The sequence below is a fragment of the Echiichthys vipera genome (genome assembly GCF_963691815.1).
Source record: "Echiichthys vipera genome assembly, chromosome: 22".
Classification (NCBI taxonomy): Eukaryota; Metazoa; Chordata; class Actinopteri; order Perciformes; family Trachinidae; genus Echiichthys; species Echiichthys vipera.
In genome coordinates this window covers 397,077-415,000 of record NC_139847.1, presented here as the reverse complement: position 1 = coordinate 415,000, position 17,924 = coordinate 397,077, and the positions used below count along the sequence as shown (strand labels likewise).

The following is a 17,924-nucleotide window of genomic DNA, read 5'->3' as shown; positions in this document are numbered from 1 at the left end:
GTTAAAGTGTCCTCTAGGAGCATAAACGTGTGTTAAAGTGTCCTCTAGGAGCATAAACGTGTGTTAAAGTGTGCTCTAGGAGCATAAACGTGTGCTAAAGTGTCCTCTAGGAGCATAAACGTGTGTTAGAGTGTCCTCTAGGAGCCTAAACGTGTGTTAAAGTGTCCTCTAGGAGCATAAACGTGTGTTAAAGTGTCCTCTAGGAGCATAAACATGTGTTAAAGTGTCCTCTAGGAGCATAAACATGTGTTAAAGTGTCCTCTAGGAGCATAAACGTGTGTTAAAGTGTCCTCTAGGAGCATAAACGTGTGCTAAAGTGTCCTCTAGGAGCATAAACATGTGTTAAAGTGTCCTCTAGGAGCATAAACGTGTGTTAAAGTGTCCTCTAGGAGCATAAACGTGTGTTAAAGTGTCCTCTAGGAGCATAAACGTGTGTTAAAGTGTCCTCTAGGAGCCTAAACGTGTGCTAAAGTGTCCTAGCATAAACGTGTGTTAAAGTGTCCTCTAGGAGCATAAACGTGTGTTAAAGTGTCCTCTAGGAGCCTAAACGTGTGCTAAAGTGTCCTCTAGGAGCATAAACGTGTGTTAAAGTGTCCTCTAGGAGCATAAACGTGTGTTAAAGTGTCCTCTAGGAGCCTAAACGTGTGCTAAAGTGTCCTCTAGGAGCATAAACGTGTGTTAAAGTGTCCTCTAGGAGCATAAACGTGTGTTAAAGTGTCCTCTAGGAGCATAAACGTGTGCTAAAGTGTCCTCTAGGAGCATAAACGTGTGTTAAAGTGTCCTCTAGGAGCATAAACGTGTGTTAAAGTGTCCTCTAGGAGCCTAAACGTGTGCTAAAGTGTCCTCTAGGAGCATAAACGTGTGCTAAAGTGTCCTCTAGGAGCATAAACGTGTGTTAAAGTGTCCTCTAGGAGCATAAACGTGTGTTAAAGTGTCCTCTAGGAGCCTAAACGTGTGCTAAAGTGTCCTCTAGGAGCATAAACGTGTGTTAAAGTGTCCTCTAGGAGCATAAACGTGTGTTAAAGTGTCCTCTAGGAGCCTAAACGTGTGCTAAAGTGTCCTCTAGGAGCATAAACGTGTGTTAAAGTGTCCTCTAGGAGCATAAACGTGTGTTAAAGTGTCCTCTAGGAGCATAAACGTGTGCTAAAGTGTCCTCTAGGAGCATAAACGTGTGCTAAAGTGTCCTCTAGGAGCCTAAACGTGTGCTAAAGTGTCCTCTAGGAGCATAAACGTGTGTTAAAGTGTCCTCTAGGAGCCTAAACGTGTGCTAAAGTGTCCTCTAGGAGCATAAACGTGTGCTAAAGTGTCCTCTAGGAGCATAAACGTGTGTTAAAGTGTCCTCTAGGAGCATAAACGTGTGCTAAAGTGTCCTCTAGGAGCATAAACGTGTGCTAAAGTGTCCTCTAGGAGCATAAACGTGTGTTAAAGTGTCCTCTAGGAGCATAAACGTGTGTTAAAGTGTCCTCTAGGAGCATAAACGTGTGTTAGAGTGTCCTCTAGGAGCATAAACGTGTGTTAAAGTGTCCTCTAGGAGCATAAACGTGTGTTAAAGTGTCCTCTAGGAGCATAAACGTGTGCTAAAGTGTCCTCTAGGAGCATAAACGTGTGTTAAAGTGTCCTCTAGGAGCATAAACGTGTGTTAAAGTGTCCTCTAGGAGCATAAACGTGTGTTAAAGTGTGCTCTAGGAGCATAAACGTGTGCTAAAGTGTCCTCTAGGAGCATAAACGTGTGTTAGAGTGTCCTCTAGGAGCCTAAACGTGTGTTAAAGTGTCCTCTAGGAGCATAAACGTGTGTTAAAGTGTCCTCTAGGAGCATAAACATGTGTTAAAGTGTCCTCTAGGAGCATAAACGTGTGTTAAAGTGTCCTCTAGGAGCATAAACGTGTGCTAAAGTGTCCTCTAGGAGCATAAACATGTGTTAAAGTGTCCTCTAGGAGCATAAACGTGTGTTAAAGTGTCCTCTAGGAGCATAAACGTGTGTTAAAGTGTCCTCTAGGAGCATAAACGTGTGTTAAAGTGTCCTCTAGGAGCCTAAACGTGTGCTAAAGTGTCCTAGCATAAACGTGTGTTAAAGTGTCCTCTAGGAGCATAAACGTGTGTTAAAGTGTCCTCTAGGAGCCTAAACGTGTGCTAAAGTGTCCTCTAGGAGCATAAACGTGTGTTAAAGTGTCCTCTAGGAGCATAAACGTGTGTTAAAGTGTCCTCTAGGAGCCTAAACGTGTGCTAAAGTGTCCTCTAGGAGCATAAACGTGTGTTAAAGTGTCCTCTAGGAGCATAAACGTGTGTTAAAGTGTCCTCTAGGAGCATAAACGTGTGTTAAAGTGTCCTCTAGGAGCATAAACGTGTGCTAAAGTGTCCTCTAGGAGCATAAACGTGTGTTAAAGTGTCCTCTAGGAGCATAAACGTGTGTTAAAGTGTCCTCTAGGAGCCTAAACGTGTGCTAAAGTGTCCTCTAGGAGCATAAACGTGTGCTAAAGTGTCCTCTAGGAGCATAAACGTGTGTTAAAGTGTCCTCTAGGAGCATAAACGTGTGTTAAAGTGTCCTCTAGGAGCCTAAACGTGTGCTAAAGTGTCCTCTAGGAGCATAAACGTGTGTTAAAGTGTCCTCTAGGAGCATAAACGTGTGTTAAAGTGTCCTCTAGGAGCATAAACGTGTGTTAAAGTGTCCTCTAGGAGCATAAACGAGTGAACAGTTAAAAAGTCTATTTGACTCTAATGGAACCAAACTTTCGTCCCCCTGCTGGATATTATAGAGAAGCAGCTTCAAACCTTCAAAATAAAGTGCCCTGAGACATTAAAGAGACACTAAACCTTCAAAATAAAGTGCCCTGAGACATTAAAGAGACACTAAACCTTCAAAATAAAGTGCCCTGAGACATTAAAGAGACACTAAACCTTCAAAATAAAGTGGAGTCTTTGTGGGGACCACTGACGTTAGTCCCCACACAGTGCTCTGTACAAGCACACGCACACACACCTGTCTGCTCCCGCTCTCACCTGTACTTCATGTTGCTATGACGACCGAGCGCCTCCTTCATGTGGGCGTGGCCTAACAGGGTGTGCCTGTTCACCGGCTCCGCCCTGACCTTTGCCTGACAGATGCTGGCGTTCATCGCCACCCGCCGCTCCTTCATCGCGTGCTCGCTGGCGCCGCCGCCGCCGCCGCCCACATTACACGCTATTGACACCTGCATCCTGGTCGCTACGGTAACCAGCCCTATACTTATATATATATATATATAAATATATATAAGTATATATATGTATATGCTTTACATATATATGAGCTTTAAAGTCTCAAAGCATCATGTGGAGATCGCCGCTGCCGCCAAGGTCGCCGGTCGCTATGGTGACGATGGGATGAATTCATGAGTGGGACGATAAGTTCAATCAGCTGTCAAACTACAGCAGGACACACACACACACACACACACACTCACACACACACAACTTTCTGTTAGTCTGTGTCATCCCCACGGCGTCGACACACAGACGGAGACGATGAAGACGATGAAGACGATGAAGATGATGACGAAGAGCGTCCGACCACACGAGGAGAAACAACACGGACGAAACAAAACCCTGAATAAAGGCGTCCGTCCTCTGAGCGAGGGAGAGAGAGAGAGAGAGAGAGAGAGAGAGGGGGAGAGAGAGAGAGAGAGAGAGAGAGAGAGAGAGGGGGAGAGAGAGAGAGAGAGAGAGAGAGAGAGAGAGAGAGAGAGAGAGAGAGAGAGAGAGCGAGGGAGAGAGAGAGAGAGGGAGAGAGAGAGATAGAGGAGCCCCTCCCCCTCCCGTGTCGGTCGGCTGCACACTGGGCGAGCGAGCATTCGTCAGACAGAGAGAGAGAGAAACACGTAATAATGTGACTTTAATCATCATTTAAATAAATAAATATACGACTTTTATAGAACTGATGCTTTAATCATAGGAATATTTTATTATTATTATCATTAAACATATTATTTAATGCCTACTTTGGTTTAAGTGTCAATTTGAGTCTCCTGGCATTTTATTTTGAAGGTTTAGTGTCTCTTTGAGTCTCAGGGCATTTTATTTTGAAGGTTTTAGTGTCTCTTTGAGTCTCCTGGCATTTTATTTTGAAGGTTGAGTGTCTCTTTGAGTCTCAGGGCATTTTATTTTGAAGGTTTAGTGTCTCTTTGAGTCTCCTGGAATTTTATTTTGAAGGTTTAGTGTCTCTTTTTGTCTCAGGGCATTTTATTTTGAAGGTTTAGTGTCTCTTTGTGTCTCCTGGTATTTTATTTTGAAGGTTGAGTGTCTCTTTGTGTCTCCTGGTATTTTATTTTGAAGGTTGAGTGTCTCTTTGAGTCTCCTGACATTTTATTTTGAAGGTTAAGTGTCTTTTTGTGTCTCGGGGCATTTTATTTTGAAGGTTTAGTGTCTCTTTGAGTCTCCTGGTATTTTATTTTGAAGGTTGAGTGTCTCTTTGAGTCTCCTGGTATTTTATTTTGAAGGTTTAGTGTGTCTTTGTGTCTCCTGGTATTTTATTTTGAAGGTTTTAGTGTCTCTTTGTGTCTCCTGGTATTTTATTCTGAAGGTTGAGTGTCTCTGAGTCTCAGGGCATTTTATTTTGAAGGTTTAGTGTCTCTTTGTGTCTCCTGGTATTTTATTTTGAAGGTTGAGTGTCTCTTTGTGTCTCCTGATATTTTATTTTGAAGGTTGAGTGTCTCTTTGAGTCTCCTGGTATTTTATTTTGAAGGTTTAGTGTCTCTTTGAGTCTCCTGGTATTTTATTTTGAAGGTTGAGTCTCTGAGTCTCCTGGTATTTTATTTTGAAGGTTTTCGTGTCTCTTTGAGTCTCCTGGCATTTTATTTTGAAGGTTTTAGTGTCTCTGAGTCTCAGGGCATTTTATTTTGAAGGTTTTAGTATCTCTTTGAGTCTCCTGGTATTTTATTTTGAAGGTTGAATGTCTCTGAGTCTCCTGGTATTTTATTTTGAAGGTTGAGTGTCTCTTTGAGTCTCAGGGCATTTTACTTTGAAGGTTTAGTGTCTCTTTGAGTCTCCTGGTATTTTATTTTGAAGGTTGAATGTCTCTGAGTCTCCTGGTATTTTATTTTGAAGGTTGAGTGTCTCTTTGAGTCTCCTGGTATTTTATTTTGAAGGTTGAATGTCTCTGAGTCTCCTGGTATTTTATTTTGAAGGTTTAGTGTCTCTGAGTGTCCTGGTATTTTATTTTGAAGGTTGAGTGTCTCTTTGAGTCTCCTGGTATTTTATTCTGAAGGTTGAGTGTCTCTTTGAGTCTCCTGGTATTTTATTTTGAAGGTTTAGTGTCTCTTTGAGTCTCCTGGTATTTTATTTTGAAGGTTGAGTGTCTCTGAGTCTCCTAGTTTTATTTTGAAAGTTTAGTGTCTCTTTGAGTCTCCTGGTATTTTATTTTGAAGGTTGAGTGTCTCTTTGAGTCTCCTGGTATTTTATTTTGAAGGTTGGGTGTCTCTTTGTGTCTCCTGGTATTTTATTTTGAAGGTTGAATGTCTCTGAGTCTCCTGGTATTTTATTTTGAAGGTTTAGTGTCTCTTTGAGTCTCCTGGTATTTTATTTTGAAGGTTGAGTGTCTCTTTGAGTCTCCTGGTATTTTATTTTGAAGGTTTAGTGTCTCTTTGAGTCTCAGGGCATTTTATTTTGAAGGTTTTAGTGTCTCTTTGAGTCTCCTGGCATTTTATTTTGAAGGTTGAGTGTCTCTTTGAGTCTCAGGGCATTTTATTTTGAAGGTTTAGTGTCTCTTTGAGTCTCCTGGAATTTTATTTTGAAGGTTTAGTGTCTCTTTTTGTCTCAGGGCATTTTATTTTGAAGGTTTAGTGTCTCTTTGAGTCTCCTGGAATTTTATTTTGAAGGTTTAGTGTCTCTTTGAGTCTCCTGGTATTTTATTTTGAAGGTTGAGTGTCTCTTTGAGTCTCCTGGCATTTTATTTTGAAGGTTAAGTGTCTTTTTGTGTCTCGGGGCATTTTATTTTGAAGGTTTAGTGTCTCTTTGAGTCTACTGGTATTTTATTTTGAAGGTTGAGTGTCTCTTTGAGTCTCCTGGTATTTTATTTTGAAGGTTTAGTGTGTCTTTGTGTCTCCTGGTATTTTATTTTGAAGGTTTTAGTGTCTCTTTGTGTCTCCTGGTATTTTATTCTGAAGGTTGAGTGTCTCTGAGTCTCAGGGCATTTTATTTTGAAGGTTTAGTGTCTCTTTGTGTCTCCTGGTATTTTATTTTGAAGGTTGAGTGTCTCTTTGTGTCTCCTGGTATTTTATTTTGAAGGTTGAGTGTCTCTTTGAGTCTCCTGGTATTTTATTTTGAAGGTTTAGTGTCTCTTTGAGTCTCCTGGTATTTTATTTTGAAGGTTGAGTCTCTGAGTCTCCTGGTATTTTATTTTGAAGGTTTTAGTGTCTCTGAGTCTCAGGGCATTTTATTTTGAAGGTTTTAGTATCTCTTTGAGTCTCCTGGTATTTTATTTTGAAGGTTGAATGTCTCTGAGTCTCCTGGTATTTTATTTTGAAGGTTGAGTGTCTCTTTGAGTCTCAGGGCATTTTACTTTGAAGGTTTAGTGTCTCTTTGAGTCTCCTGGTATTTTATTTTGAAGGTTGAATGTCTCTGAGTCTCCTGGTATTTTATTTTGAAGGTTGAGTGTCTCTTTGAGTCTCCTGGTATTTTATTTTGAAGGTTGAATGTCTCTGAGTCTCCTGGTATTTTATTTTGAAGGTTTAGTGTCTCTTTGTGTCTCCTGGTATTTTATTTTGAAGGTTTAGTGTCTCTGAGTGTCCTGGTATTTTATTTTGAAGGTTGAGTGTCTCTTTGAGTCTCCTGGTATTTTATTCTGAAGGTTGAGTGTCTCTTTGAGTCTCCTGGTATTTTATTTTGAAGGTTTAGTGTCTCTTTGAGTCTCCTGGTATTTTATTTTGAAGGTTGAGTGTCTCTGAGTCTCCTAGTTTTATTTTGAAAGTTTAGTGTCTCTTTGAGTCTCCTGGTATTTTATTTTGAAGGTTGAGTGTCTCTTTGAGTCTCCTGGTATTTTATTTTGAAGGTTGGGTGTCTCTTTGTGTCTCCTGGTATTTTATTTTGAAGGTTGAATGTCTCTGAGTCTCCTGGTATTTTATTTTGAAGGTTTAGTGTCTCTTTGAGTCTCCTGGTATTTTATTTTGAAGGTTGAGTGTCTCTTTGAGTCTCCTGGTATTTTATTTTGAAGGTTTAGTGTCTCTTTGAGTCTCAGGGCATTTTATTTTGAAGGTTTTAGTGTCTCTTTGAGTCTCCTGGCATTTTATTTTGAAGGTTGAGTGTCTCTTTGAGTCTCAGGGCATTTTATTTTGAAGGTTTAGTGTCTCTTTGAGTCTCCTGGAATTTTATTTTGAAGGTTTAGTGTCTCTTTTTGTCTCAGGGCATTTTATTTTGAAGGTTTAGTGTCTCTTTGAGTCTCCTGGAATTTTATTTTGAAGGTTTAGTGTCTCTTTGAGTCTCCTGGTATTTTATTTTGAAGGTTGAGTGTCTCTTTGAGTCTCCTGGCATTTTATTTTGAAGGTTAAGTGTCTTTTTGTGTCTCGGGGCATTTTATTTTGAAGGTTTAGTGTCTCTTTGAGTCTCCTGGTATTTTATTTTGAAGGTTGAGTGTCTCTTTGAGTCTCCTGGTATTTTATTTTGAAGGTTTAGTGTGTCTTTGTGTCTCCTGGTATTTTATTTTGAAGGTTTTAGTGTCTCTTTGTGTCTCCTGGTATTTTATTCTGAAGGTTGAGTGTCTCTGAGTCTCAGGGCATTTTATTTTGAAGGTTTAGTGTCTCTTTGTGTCTCCTGGTATTTTATTTTGAAGGTTGAGTGTCTCTTTGTGTCTCCTGGTATTTTATTTTGAAGGTTGAGTGTCTCTTTGAGTCTCCTGGTATTTTATTTTGAAGGTTTAGTGTCTCTTTGAGTCTCCTGGTATTTTATTTTGAAGGTTGAGTCTCTGAGTCTCCTGGTATTTTATTTTGAAGGTTTTCGTGTCTCTTTGAGTCTCCTGGCATTTTATTTTGAAGGTTTTAGTGTCTCTGAGTCTCAGGGCATTTTATTTTGAAGGTTTTAGTATCTCTTTGAGTCTCCTGGTATTTTATTTTGAAGGTTGAATGTCTCTGAGTCTCCTGGTATTTTATTTTGAAGGTTGAGTGTCTCTTTGAGTCTCAGGGCATTTTACTTTGAAGGTTTAGTGTCTCTTTGAGTCTCCTGGTATTTTATTTTGAAGGTTGAATGTCTCTGAGTCTCCTGGTATTTTATTTTGAAGGTTGAGTGTCTCTTTGAGTCTCCTGGTATTTTATTTTGAAGGTTGAATGTCTCTGAGTCTCCTGGTATTTTATTTTGAAGGTTTAGTGTCTCTTTGTGTCTCCTGGTATTTTATTTTGAAGGTTTAGTGTCTCTGAGTGTCCTGGTATTTTATTTTGAAGGTTGAGTGTCTCTTTGAGTCTCCTGGTATTTTATTCTGAAGGTTGAGTGTCTCTTTGAGTCTCCTGGTATTTTATTTTGAAGGTTTAGTGTCTCTTTGAGTCTCCTGGTATTTTATTTTGAAGGTTGAGTGTCTCTGAGTCTCCTAGTTTTATTTTGAAAGTTTAGTGTCTCTTTGAGTCTCCTGGTATTTTATTTTGAAGGTTGAGTGTCTCTTTGAGTCTCCTGGTATTTTATTTTGAAGGTTGGGTGTCTCTTTGTGTCTCCTGGTATTTTATTTTGAAGGTTGAATGTCTCTGAGTCTCCTGGTATTTTATTTTGAAGGTTTAGTGTCTCTTTGAGTCTCCTGGTATTTTATTTTGAAGGTTGAGTGTCTCTTTGAGTCTCCTGGTATTTTATTTTGAAGGTTGAGTGTCTTTTTGAGTCTCCTGGTATTTTATTTTGAAGGCTTAGTGTCTCTGAGTCTCCTGGTATTTTATTTTGAAGGTTTAGTGTCTCTTTGTGTCTCCTGGCATTTTATTTTGAAGGTTGAGTGTCTCTTTGTGTCTCCTGGTATTTTATTTTGAAGGTTTAGTGTCTCTTTGTGTCTCCTGGTATTTTATTTTGAAGGTTCTAGTGTCTCTTTGAGTGTCCTGGCATTTTATTTTGAAGGTTGAGTGTCTCTTTGTGTCTCCTGGTATTTTATTTTGAAGGTTGAATGTCTCTGAGTCTCCTGGTATTTTATTTTGAAGGTTTAGTGTCTCTTTGAGTCTCCTGGTATTTTATTTTGAAGGTTGAGTGTCTCTTTGAGTCTCCTGGTATTTTATTTTGAAGGTTGAATGTCTCTGAGTCTCCTAGTTTTATTTTGAAAGTTTAGTGTCTCTTTGAGTCTCCTGGTATTTTATTTTGAAGGTTGAGTGTCTCTTTGAGTCTCCTGGTATTTTATTTTGAAGGCTTAGTGTCTCTTTGAGTCTCCTGGTATTTTATTTTGAAGGTTTAGTGTCTCTTTGAGTCTCCTGGTATTTTATTTTGAAGGTTTAGTGTCTCTTTGAGTCTCCTGGTATTTTATTTTGAAGGTTGAGTGTCTCTTTGTGTCTCCTGGTATTTTATTCTGAAGGTTGAGTGTCTCTTTGTGTCTCCTGGTATTTTATTCTGAAGGTTTAGTATCTCTTTGTGTCTCCTGGTATTTTATTTTGAAGGTTGAGTGTCTCTTTGACTCTCCTGGTATTTTATTTTGAAGGTTGAGTGTCTCTGAGTCTCCTGGTATTTTATTTTGAAGGTTTAGTGTCTCTTTGTGTCTCCTGGTATTTTATTTTGAAGGTTGAGTGTCTCTTTGTGTCTCCTGGTATTTTATTCTGAAGGTTGAGTGTCTCTTTGTGTCTCCTGGTATTTTATTCTGAAGGTTGAGTGTCTCTTTGAGTCTCCTGGTATTTTATTTTGAAGGTTTAGTGTCTCTGAGTGTCCTGGTATTTTATTTTGAAGGTTGAGTGTCTCTTTGAGTCTCCTGGTATTTTATTCTGAAGGTTGAGTGTCTCTTTGTGTCTCCTGGTATTTTATTTTGAAGGTTTAGTGCCTCTTGAGTCTCCTGGTATTTTATTCTGAAGGTTGAGTGTCTCTTTGTGTCTCCTGGTATTTTATTTTGAAGGTTGAATGTCTCTGAGTCTCCTGGTATTTTATTTTGAAGGTTGAGTGTCTCTGAGTCTCCTAGTTTTATTTTGAAAGTTTAGTGTCTCTTTGAGTCTCCTGGTATTTTATTTTGAAGGTTGAGTGTCTCTTATAGTCTCCTGGTATTTTATTTTGAAGGTTGGGTGTCTCTTTGTGTCTCCTGGTATTTTATTTTGAAGGTTGAATGTCTCTGAGTCTCCTGGTATTTTATTTTGAAGGTTTAGTGTCTCTTTGAGTCTCCTGGTATTTTATTTTGAAGGTTGAGTGTCTCTTTGAGTCTCCTGGTATTTTATTTTGAAGGTTGAGTGTCTTTTTGAGTCTCCTGGTATTTTATTTTGAAGGCTTAGTGTCTCTGAGTCTCCTGGTATTTTATTTTGAAGGTTTAGTGTCTCTTTGTGTCTCCTGGCATTTTATTTTGAAGGTTGAGTGTCTCTTTGTGTCTCCTGGTATTTTATTTTGAAGGTTTAGTGTCTCTTTGTGTCTCCTGGTATTTTATTTTGAAGGTTCTAGTGTCTCTTTGAGTGTCCTGGCATTTTATTTTGAAGGTTGAGTGTCTCTTTGTGTCTCCTGGTATTTTATTTTGAAGGTTGAATGTCTCTGAGTCTCCTGGTATTTTATTTTGAAGGTTTAGTGTCTCTTTGAGTCTCCTGGTATTTTATTTTGAAGGTTGAGTGTCTCTTTGAGTCTCCTGGTATTTTATTTTGAAGGTTGAATGTCTCTGAGTCTCCTAGTTTTATTTTGAAAGTTTAGTGTCTCTTTGAGTCTCCTGGTATTTTATTTTGAAGGTTGAGTGTCTCTTTGAGTCTCCTGGTATTTTATTTTGAAGGCTTAGTGTCTCTTTGAGTCTCCTGGTATTTTATTTTGAAGGTTGAGTGTCTCTTTGAGTCTCCTGGTATTTTATTTTGAAGGTTTAGTGTCTCTTTGAGTCTCCTGGTATTTTATTTTGAAGGTTGAGTGTCTCTTTGTGTCTCCTGGTATTTTATTCTGAAGGTTGAGTGTCTCTTTGTGTCTCCTGGTATTTTATTCTGAAGGTTTAGTGTCTCTTTGTGTCTCCTGGTATTTTATTTTGAAGGTTGAGTGTCTCTTTGACTCTCCTGGTATTTTATTTTGAAGGTTGAGTGTCTCTGAGTCTCCTGGTATTTTATTTTGAAGGTTTAGTGTCTCTTTGTGTCTCCTGGTATTTTATTTTGAAGGTTGAGTGTCTCTTTGTGTCTCCTGGTATTTTATTCTGAAGGTTGAGTGTCTCTTTGTGTCTCCTGGTATTTTATTCTGAAGGTTGAGTGTCTCTTTGAGTCTCCTGGTATTTTATTTTGAAGGTTTAGTGTCTCTTTGAGTCTCCTGGTATTTTATTTTGAAGGTTGAGTGTCTCTTTGTGTCTCCTGGTATTTTATTCTGAAGGTTGAGTGTCTCTTTGAGTGTCCTGGCATTTTATTTTGAAGGTTGAGTGTCTCTTTGTGTCTCCTGGTATTTATTTTGAAGGTTTAGTGTCTCTTTGTGTCTCCTGGTATTTTATTTTGAAGGTTGAGTGTCTCTTTGTGTCTCCTGGTATTTTATTTTGAAGGTTTAGTGTCTCTTTGTGTCTCCTGGTATTTTATTTTGAAGGTTGAGTGTCTCTTTGTGTCTCCTGGTATTTTATTTTGAAGGTTGAGTGTCTCTTTGTGTCTCCATGTATTTTATTTTGAAGGTTGAGTTTCTCTTTGTGTCTCCTGGTATTTTATTTTGAAGGTTGAGTGTCTCTTTGTGTCTCCTGGTATTTTATTTTGAAGGTTTAGTGTCTCTTTGTGTCTCCTGGTATTTTATTTTGAAGGTTGAGTGTCTCTTTGTGTCTCCTGGTATTTTATTTTGAAGGTTGAGTGTCTCTTTGTGTCTCCTGGTATTTTATTTTGAAGGTTGAGTGTCTCTTTGTGTCTCCTGGTATTTTATTTTGAAGGTTTAGTGTCTCTTTGAGTCTCCTGGTATTTTATTTTGAAGGTTGAGTGTCTCTTTGAGTCTCCTGGTATTTTATTTTGAAGGTTTAGTGTCTCTTTGAGTCTCCTGGTATTTTATTTTGAAGGTTGAGTGTCTCTTTGTGTCTCCTGGTATTTTATTCTGAAGGTTGAGTGTCTCTTTGTGTCTCCTGGTATTTTATTCTGAAGGTTTAGTGTCTCTTGTGTCTCCTGGTATTTTATTTTGAAGGTTGAGTGTCTCTTTGAGTCTCCTGGTATTTTATTTTGAAGGTTGAGTGTCTCTTTGTGTCTCCTGGTATTTTATTCTGAAGGTTGAGTGTCTCTTTGAGTGTCCTGGCATTTTATTTTGAAGGTTGAGTGTCTCTTTGTGTCTCCTGGTATTTTATTTTGAAGGTTGAGTGTCTCTTTGTGTCTCCTGGTATTTTATTTTGAAGGTTTAGTGTCTCTTTGTGTCTCCTGGTATTTTATTTTGAAGGTTGAGTGTCTCTTTGTGTCTCCTGGTATTTTATTTTGAAGGTTGAGTGTCTCTTTGTGTCTCCTGGTATTTTATTTTGAAGGTTGAGTGTCTCTTTGTGTCTCCTGGTATTTTATTTTGAAGGTTGAGTTTCTCTTTGTGTCTCCTGGTATTTTATTTTGAAGGTTGAGTGTCTCTTTGTGTCTCCTGGTATTTTATTTTGAAGGTTTAGTGTCTCTTTGTGTCTCCTGGTATTTTATTTTGAAGGTTGAGTGTCTCTTTGTGTCTCCTGGTATTTTATTTTGAAGGTTGAGTGTCTCTTTGTGTCTCCTGGTATTTTATTTTGAAGGTTGAGTGTCTCTTTGTGTCTCCTGGTATTTTATTTTGAAGGTTTAGTGTCTCTTTGAGTCTCCTGGTATTTTATTTTGAAGGTTGAGTGTCTCTTTGAGTCTCCTGGTATTTTATTTTGAAGGTTGAATGTCTCTGAGTCTCCTAGTTTTATTTTGAAAGTTTAGTGTCTCTTTGAGTCTCCTGGTATTTTATTTTGAAGGTTGAGTGTCTCTTTGTGTCTCCTGGTATTTTATTCTGAAGGTTGAGTGTCTCTTTGTGTCTCCTGGTATTTTATTCTGAAGGTTTAGTGTCTCTTTGTGTCTCCTGGTATTTTATTTTGAAGGTTGAGTGTCTCTTTGACTCTCCTGGTATTTTATTTTGAAGGTTGAGTGTCTCTGAGTCTCCTGGTATTTTATTTTGAAGGTTTAGTGTCTCTTTGTGTCTCCTGGTATTTTATTCTGAAGGTTGAGTGTCTCTTTGTGTCTCCTGGTATTTTATTTTGAAGGTTTAGTGTCTCTTTGAGTCTCCTGGTATTTTATTTTGAAGGTTGAGTGTCTCTTTGTGTCTCCTGGTATTTTATTCTGAAGGTTGAGTGTCTCTTTGAGTCTCCTGGTATTTTATTTTGAAGGTTTAGTGTCTCTTTGAGTCTCCTGGTATTTTATTTTGAAGGTTGAGTGTCTCTTTGTGTCTCCTGGTATTTTATTCTGAAGGTTGAGTGTCTCTTTGAGTGTCCTGGCATTTTATTTTGAAGGTTGAGTGTCTCTTTGTGTCTCCTGGTATTTATTTTGAAGGTTTAGTGTCTCTTTGTGTCTCCTGGTATTTTATTTTGAAGGTTGAGTGTCTCTTTGTGTCTCCTGGTATTTTATTTTGAAGGTTTAGTGTCTCTTTGTGTCTCCTGGTATTTTATTTTGAAGGTTGAGTGTCTCTTTGTGTCTCCTGGTATTTTATTTTGAAGGTTGAGTGTCTCTTTGTGTCTCCTGGTATTTTATTTTGAAGGTTGAGTGTCTCTTTGTGTCTCCTGGTATTTTATTTTGAAGGTTGAGTTTCTCTTTGTGTCTCCTGGTATTTTATTTTGAAGGTTGAGTGTCTCTTTGTGTCTCCTGGTATTTTATTTTGAAGGTTTAGTGTCTCTTTGTGTCTCCTGGTATTTTATTTTGAAGGTTGAGTGTCTCTTTGTGTCTCCTGGTATTTTATTTTGAAGGTTGAGTGTCTCTTTGTGTCTCCTGGTATTTTATTTTGAAGGTTGAGTGTCTCTTTGTGTCTCCTGGTATTTTATTTTGAAGGTTTAGTGTCTCTTTGAGTCTCCTGGTATTTTATTTTGAAGGTTGAGTGTCTCTTTGAGTCTCCTGGTATTTTATTTTGAAGGTTGAATGTCTCTGAGTCTCCTAGTTTTATTTTGAAAGTTTAGTGTCTCTTTGAGTCTCCTGGTATTTTATTTTGAAGGTTGAGTGTCTCTTTGTGTCTCCTGGTATTTTATTCTGAAGGTTGAGTGTCTCTTTGTGTCTCCTGGTATTTTATTCTGAAGGTTTAGTGTCTCTTTGTGTCTCCTGGTATTTTATTTTGAAGGTTGAGTGTCTCTTTGACTCTCCTGGTATTTTATTTTGAAGGTTGAGTGTCTCTGAGTCTCCTGGTATTTTATTTTGAAGGTTTAGTGTCTCTTTGTGTCTCCTGGTATTTTATTCTGAAGGTTGAGTGTCTCTTTGTGTCTCCTGGTATTTTATTTTGAAGGTTTAGTGTCTCTTTGAGTCTCCTGGTATTTTATTTTGAAGGTTGAGTGTCTCTTTGTGTCTCCTGGTATTTTATTTTGAAGGTTGAGTGTCTCTTTGTGTCTCCTGGTATTTTATTTTTAAGGTTGAGTGTCTCTTTGTGTCTCCTGGTATTTTATTTTGAAGGTTGAGTGTCTCTGAGTCTCCTGGTATTTTATTTTGAAGGTTGAGTGTCTCTTTGAGTCTCCTGGTATTTTATTTTGAAGGTTGAGTGTCTCTTTGTGTCTCCTGGTATTTTATTTTGAAGGTTGAGTGTCTCTTTGTGTCTCCTGGTATTTTATTTTGAAGGTTGAGTGTCTCTTTGTGTCTCCTGGTATTTTATTTTGAAGGTTGAGTGTCTCTGAGTCTCCTGGTATTTTATTTTGAAGGTTGAGTGTCTCTTTGTGTCTCCTGGTATTTTATTTTGAAGGTTGAGTGTCTCTTTGTGTCTCCTGGTATTTTATTTTGAAGGTTGAGTGTCTCTTTGTGTCTCCTGGTATTTTATTTTGAAGGTTGAGTGTCTCTTTGTGTCTCCTGGTATTTTATTTTGAAGGTTGAGTTTCTCTTTGTGTCTCCTGGTATTTTATTTTGAAGGTTGAGTGTCTCTTTGTGTCTCCTGGTATTTTATTTTGAAGGTTTAGTGTCTCTTTGTGTCTCCTGGTATTTTATTTTGAAGGTTGAGTGTCTCTTTGTGTCTCCTGGTATTTTATTCTGAAGGTTGAGTGTCTCTTTGTGTCTCCTGGTATTTTATTCTGAAGGTTTAGTGTCTCTTTGTGTCTCCTGGTATTTTATTTTGAAGGTTGAGTGTCTCTTTGACTCTCCTGGTATTTTATTTTGAAGGTTGAGTGTCTCTGAGTCTCCTGGTATTTTATTTTGAAGGTTTAGTGTCTCTTTGTGTCTCCTGGTATTTTATTCTGAAGGTTGAGTGTCTCTTTGAGTCTCCTGGTATTTTATTTTGAAGGTTGAGTGTCTCTTTGTGTCTCCTGGTATTTTATTTTGAAGGTTGAGTGTCTCTTTGTGTCTCCTGGTATTTTATTTTGAAGGTTGAGTGTCTCTTTGTGTCTCCTGGTATTTTATTTTGAAGGTTGAGTGTCTCTGAGTCTCCTGGTATTTTATTTTGAAGGTTGAGTGTCTCTGAGTCTCCTGGTATTTTATTTTGAAGGTTGAGTGTCTCTTTGTGTCTCCTGGTATTTTATTTTGAAGGTTGAGTGTCTCTTTGTGTCTCCTGGTATTTTATTTTGAAGGTTAAGTGTCTCTTTGTGTCTCCTGGTATTTTATTTTGAAGGTTGAGTGTCTCTTTGTGTCTCCTGGTATTTTATTTTGAAGGTTGAGTGTCTCTTTGTGTCTCCTGGTATTTTATTTTGAAGGTTGCGAGTGTGAAACGGCCGGGATGAGGATCAGCACCTCTGAATCTGAGGCCGTGGCTCTCAGCAGGAAACTGCTGCCCCTGAGACCTGATCCTGGATCAGAGGCTGGAGCTGCTGCCCCTGAGACCTGATCCAGGATCAGAGGCTGGAGCTGCTGCCCCTGAGACCTGATCCAGGATCAGAGGCTGGAGCTGCTGCCCCTGAGACCTGATCCAGGATCAGAGGCTGGAGCTGCTGCCCCTGAGACCTGATCCAGGATCAGAGGCTGGAGCTGCTGCCCCTGAGACCTGATCCAGGACCAGAGGCTGGAGCTGCTGCCCCCGAGACCTGATCCAGGACCAGAGGCTGGAGCTGCTGCCCCTGAGACCTGATCCAGGATCAGAGGCTGGAGCTGCTGCCCCTGAGACCTGGTCCAGGATCAGAGGCTGGAGCTGCTGCCCCTGAGACCTGATCCAGGATCAGAGGCTGGAGCTGCTGCCCCTGAGACCTGATCCAGGATCAGAGGCTGGAGCTGCTGCCCCTGAGACCTGATCCAGGACCAGAGGCTGGAGCTGCTGCCCCTGAGACCTGATCCAGGACCAGAGGCTGGAGCTGCTGCCCCTGAGACCTGATCCAGGATCAGAGGCTGGAGCTGCTGCCCCTGAGACCTGATCCAGGATCAGAGGCTGGAGCTGCTGCCCCTGAGACCTGATCCAGAATCAGAGGCTGAAGATGAGATATTTAGTGTCTCCCCCCTGCCCCCCCCCTCACCCCCCCCCCCCCCCCCCCGTCTCACCTGTGAGGCATGGCGCCCGTCTCCATGGTGATGTCACACTCGCTCAGGTAGAGGCGGAGCCTCCGTGTCTCCATGAGCGCCCTCGCCGCCTGCAGGATGTGCGCCGCCATGACACCTTCTTCCTTCTCCTTGGCTTCTTTCTTCCCGCCGCTCGTTTCCTGTTTCCCAGAATTCCCTCTGTTCACCTTCAGCTTCTTGTTGAGGCCGTAAAGTTCCTCCACCGAGAACTTCCCGCCTTTGGCTCCGCCCCCCGCCGCCGCCGCCGCCGACCCGCCGGCCGGTCCCACCGTGGACGCTCGCCCCCCAAACATGGCCGACACTGAGGACACACACAGAGGCTAATGCTAACAATGCTAAAGCTAATAAAGAAGACAACACAAACCAAACTACAGCCAAACAAACCAAACTACAGCCAAACAAACCAAACTACAGACAAACAAACCAAACTACAGCCAAACAAACCAAACTACAGCCAAACACAAACCAAACTACAGCCAAACAAACCAAACTACAACCAAACAAACCAAACTACAGCCAAACAAACCAAACTACAGCCAAACAAACCAAACTACAGCCAAACAAACCAAACTACAACCAAACAAACCAAACTACAGCCAAACAAACCAAACTACAGCCAAACAAACCAAACTACAGCCAAACAAACCAAACTACAGCCAAACAAACCAAACTACAGCCAAACAAACCAAACTACAGCCAAACACAAACCAAACTACAGCCAAACAAACCAAACTACAGCCAAACAAACCAAACTACAGCCAAACAAACCAAACTACAGCCAAACAAATCAAACTACAGCCAAACAAACCAAACTACAGCCAAACACAAACCAAACTACAGCCAAACACAAACCAAACTACAGCCAAACACAAACCAAACTACAGCCAAACAAACCAAACTACAGCCAAACACAAACCAAACTACAGCCAAACACAAACCAAACTACAGCCAAACAAACCAAACTATAACCAAACAAACCAAACTACAGCCAAACAAACCAAACTACAGCCAAACAAACCAAACTACAGCCAAACACAAACCAAACTACAGCCAAACACAAACCAAACTACAGCCAAACACAAACCAAACTACAGCCAAACAAACCAAACTACAGCCAAACAAACCAAACTACAGCCAAACACAAACCAAACTACAGCCAAACACAAACCAAACTACAGCCAAACAAACCAAACTACAGCCAAACAAACCAAACTACAGCCACACAAACCAAACTACAGCCAAACA

The 17,924-nt window shown here is 39.9% G+C and overlaps 1 protein-coding gene across 1 annotated transcript in view; it reads right to left on the bottom strand.

Moving 5' to 3' along the window:
• The window catches only part of LOC310964085 (voltage-gated potassium channel subunit beta-2-like), a gene marked incomplete at its 5' end in the record, with an annotated part of 34,000 nt that extends 17,028 nt beyond the window's left edge, over positions 1-16,972 (bottom strand). Inside the window, one exon of the mRNA XM_083937081.1 lies at positions 16,662-16,972. Within this exon, the coding sequence (XP_083793207.1) occupies positions 16,662-16,972 (311 nt within the window). The remainder of the gene's footprint in view (positions 1-16,661) is intronic.
• Between the last annotated feature and the right edge of the window lie 952 nt (positions 16,973-17,924).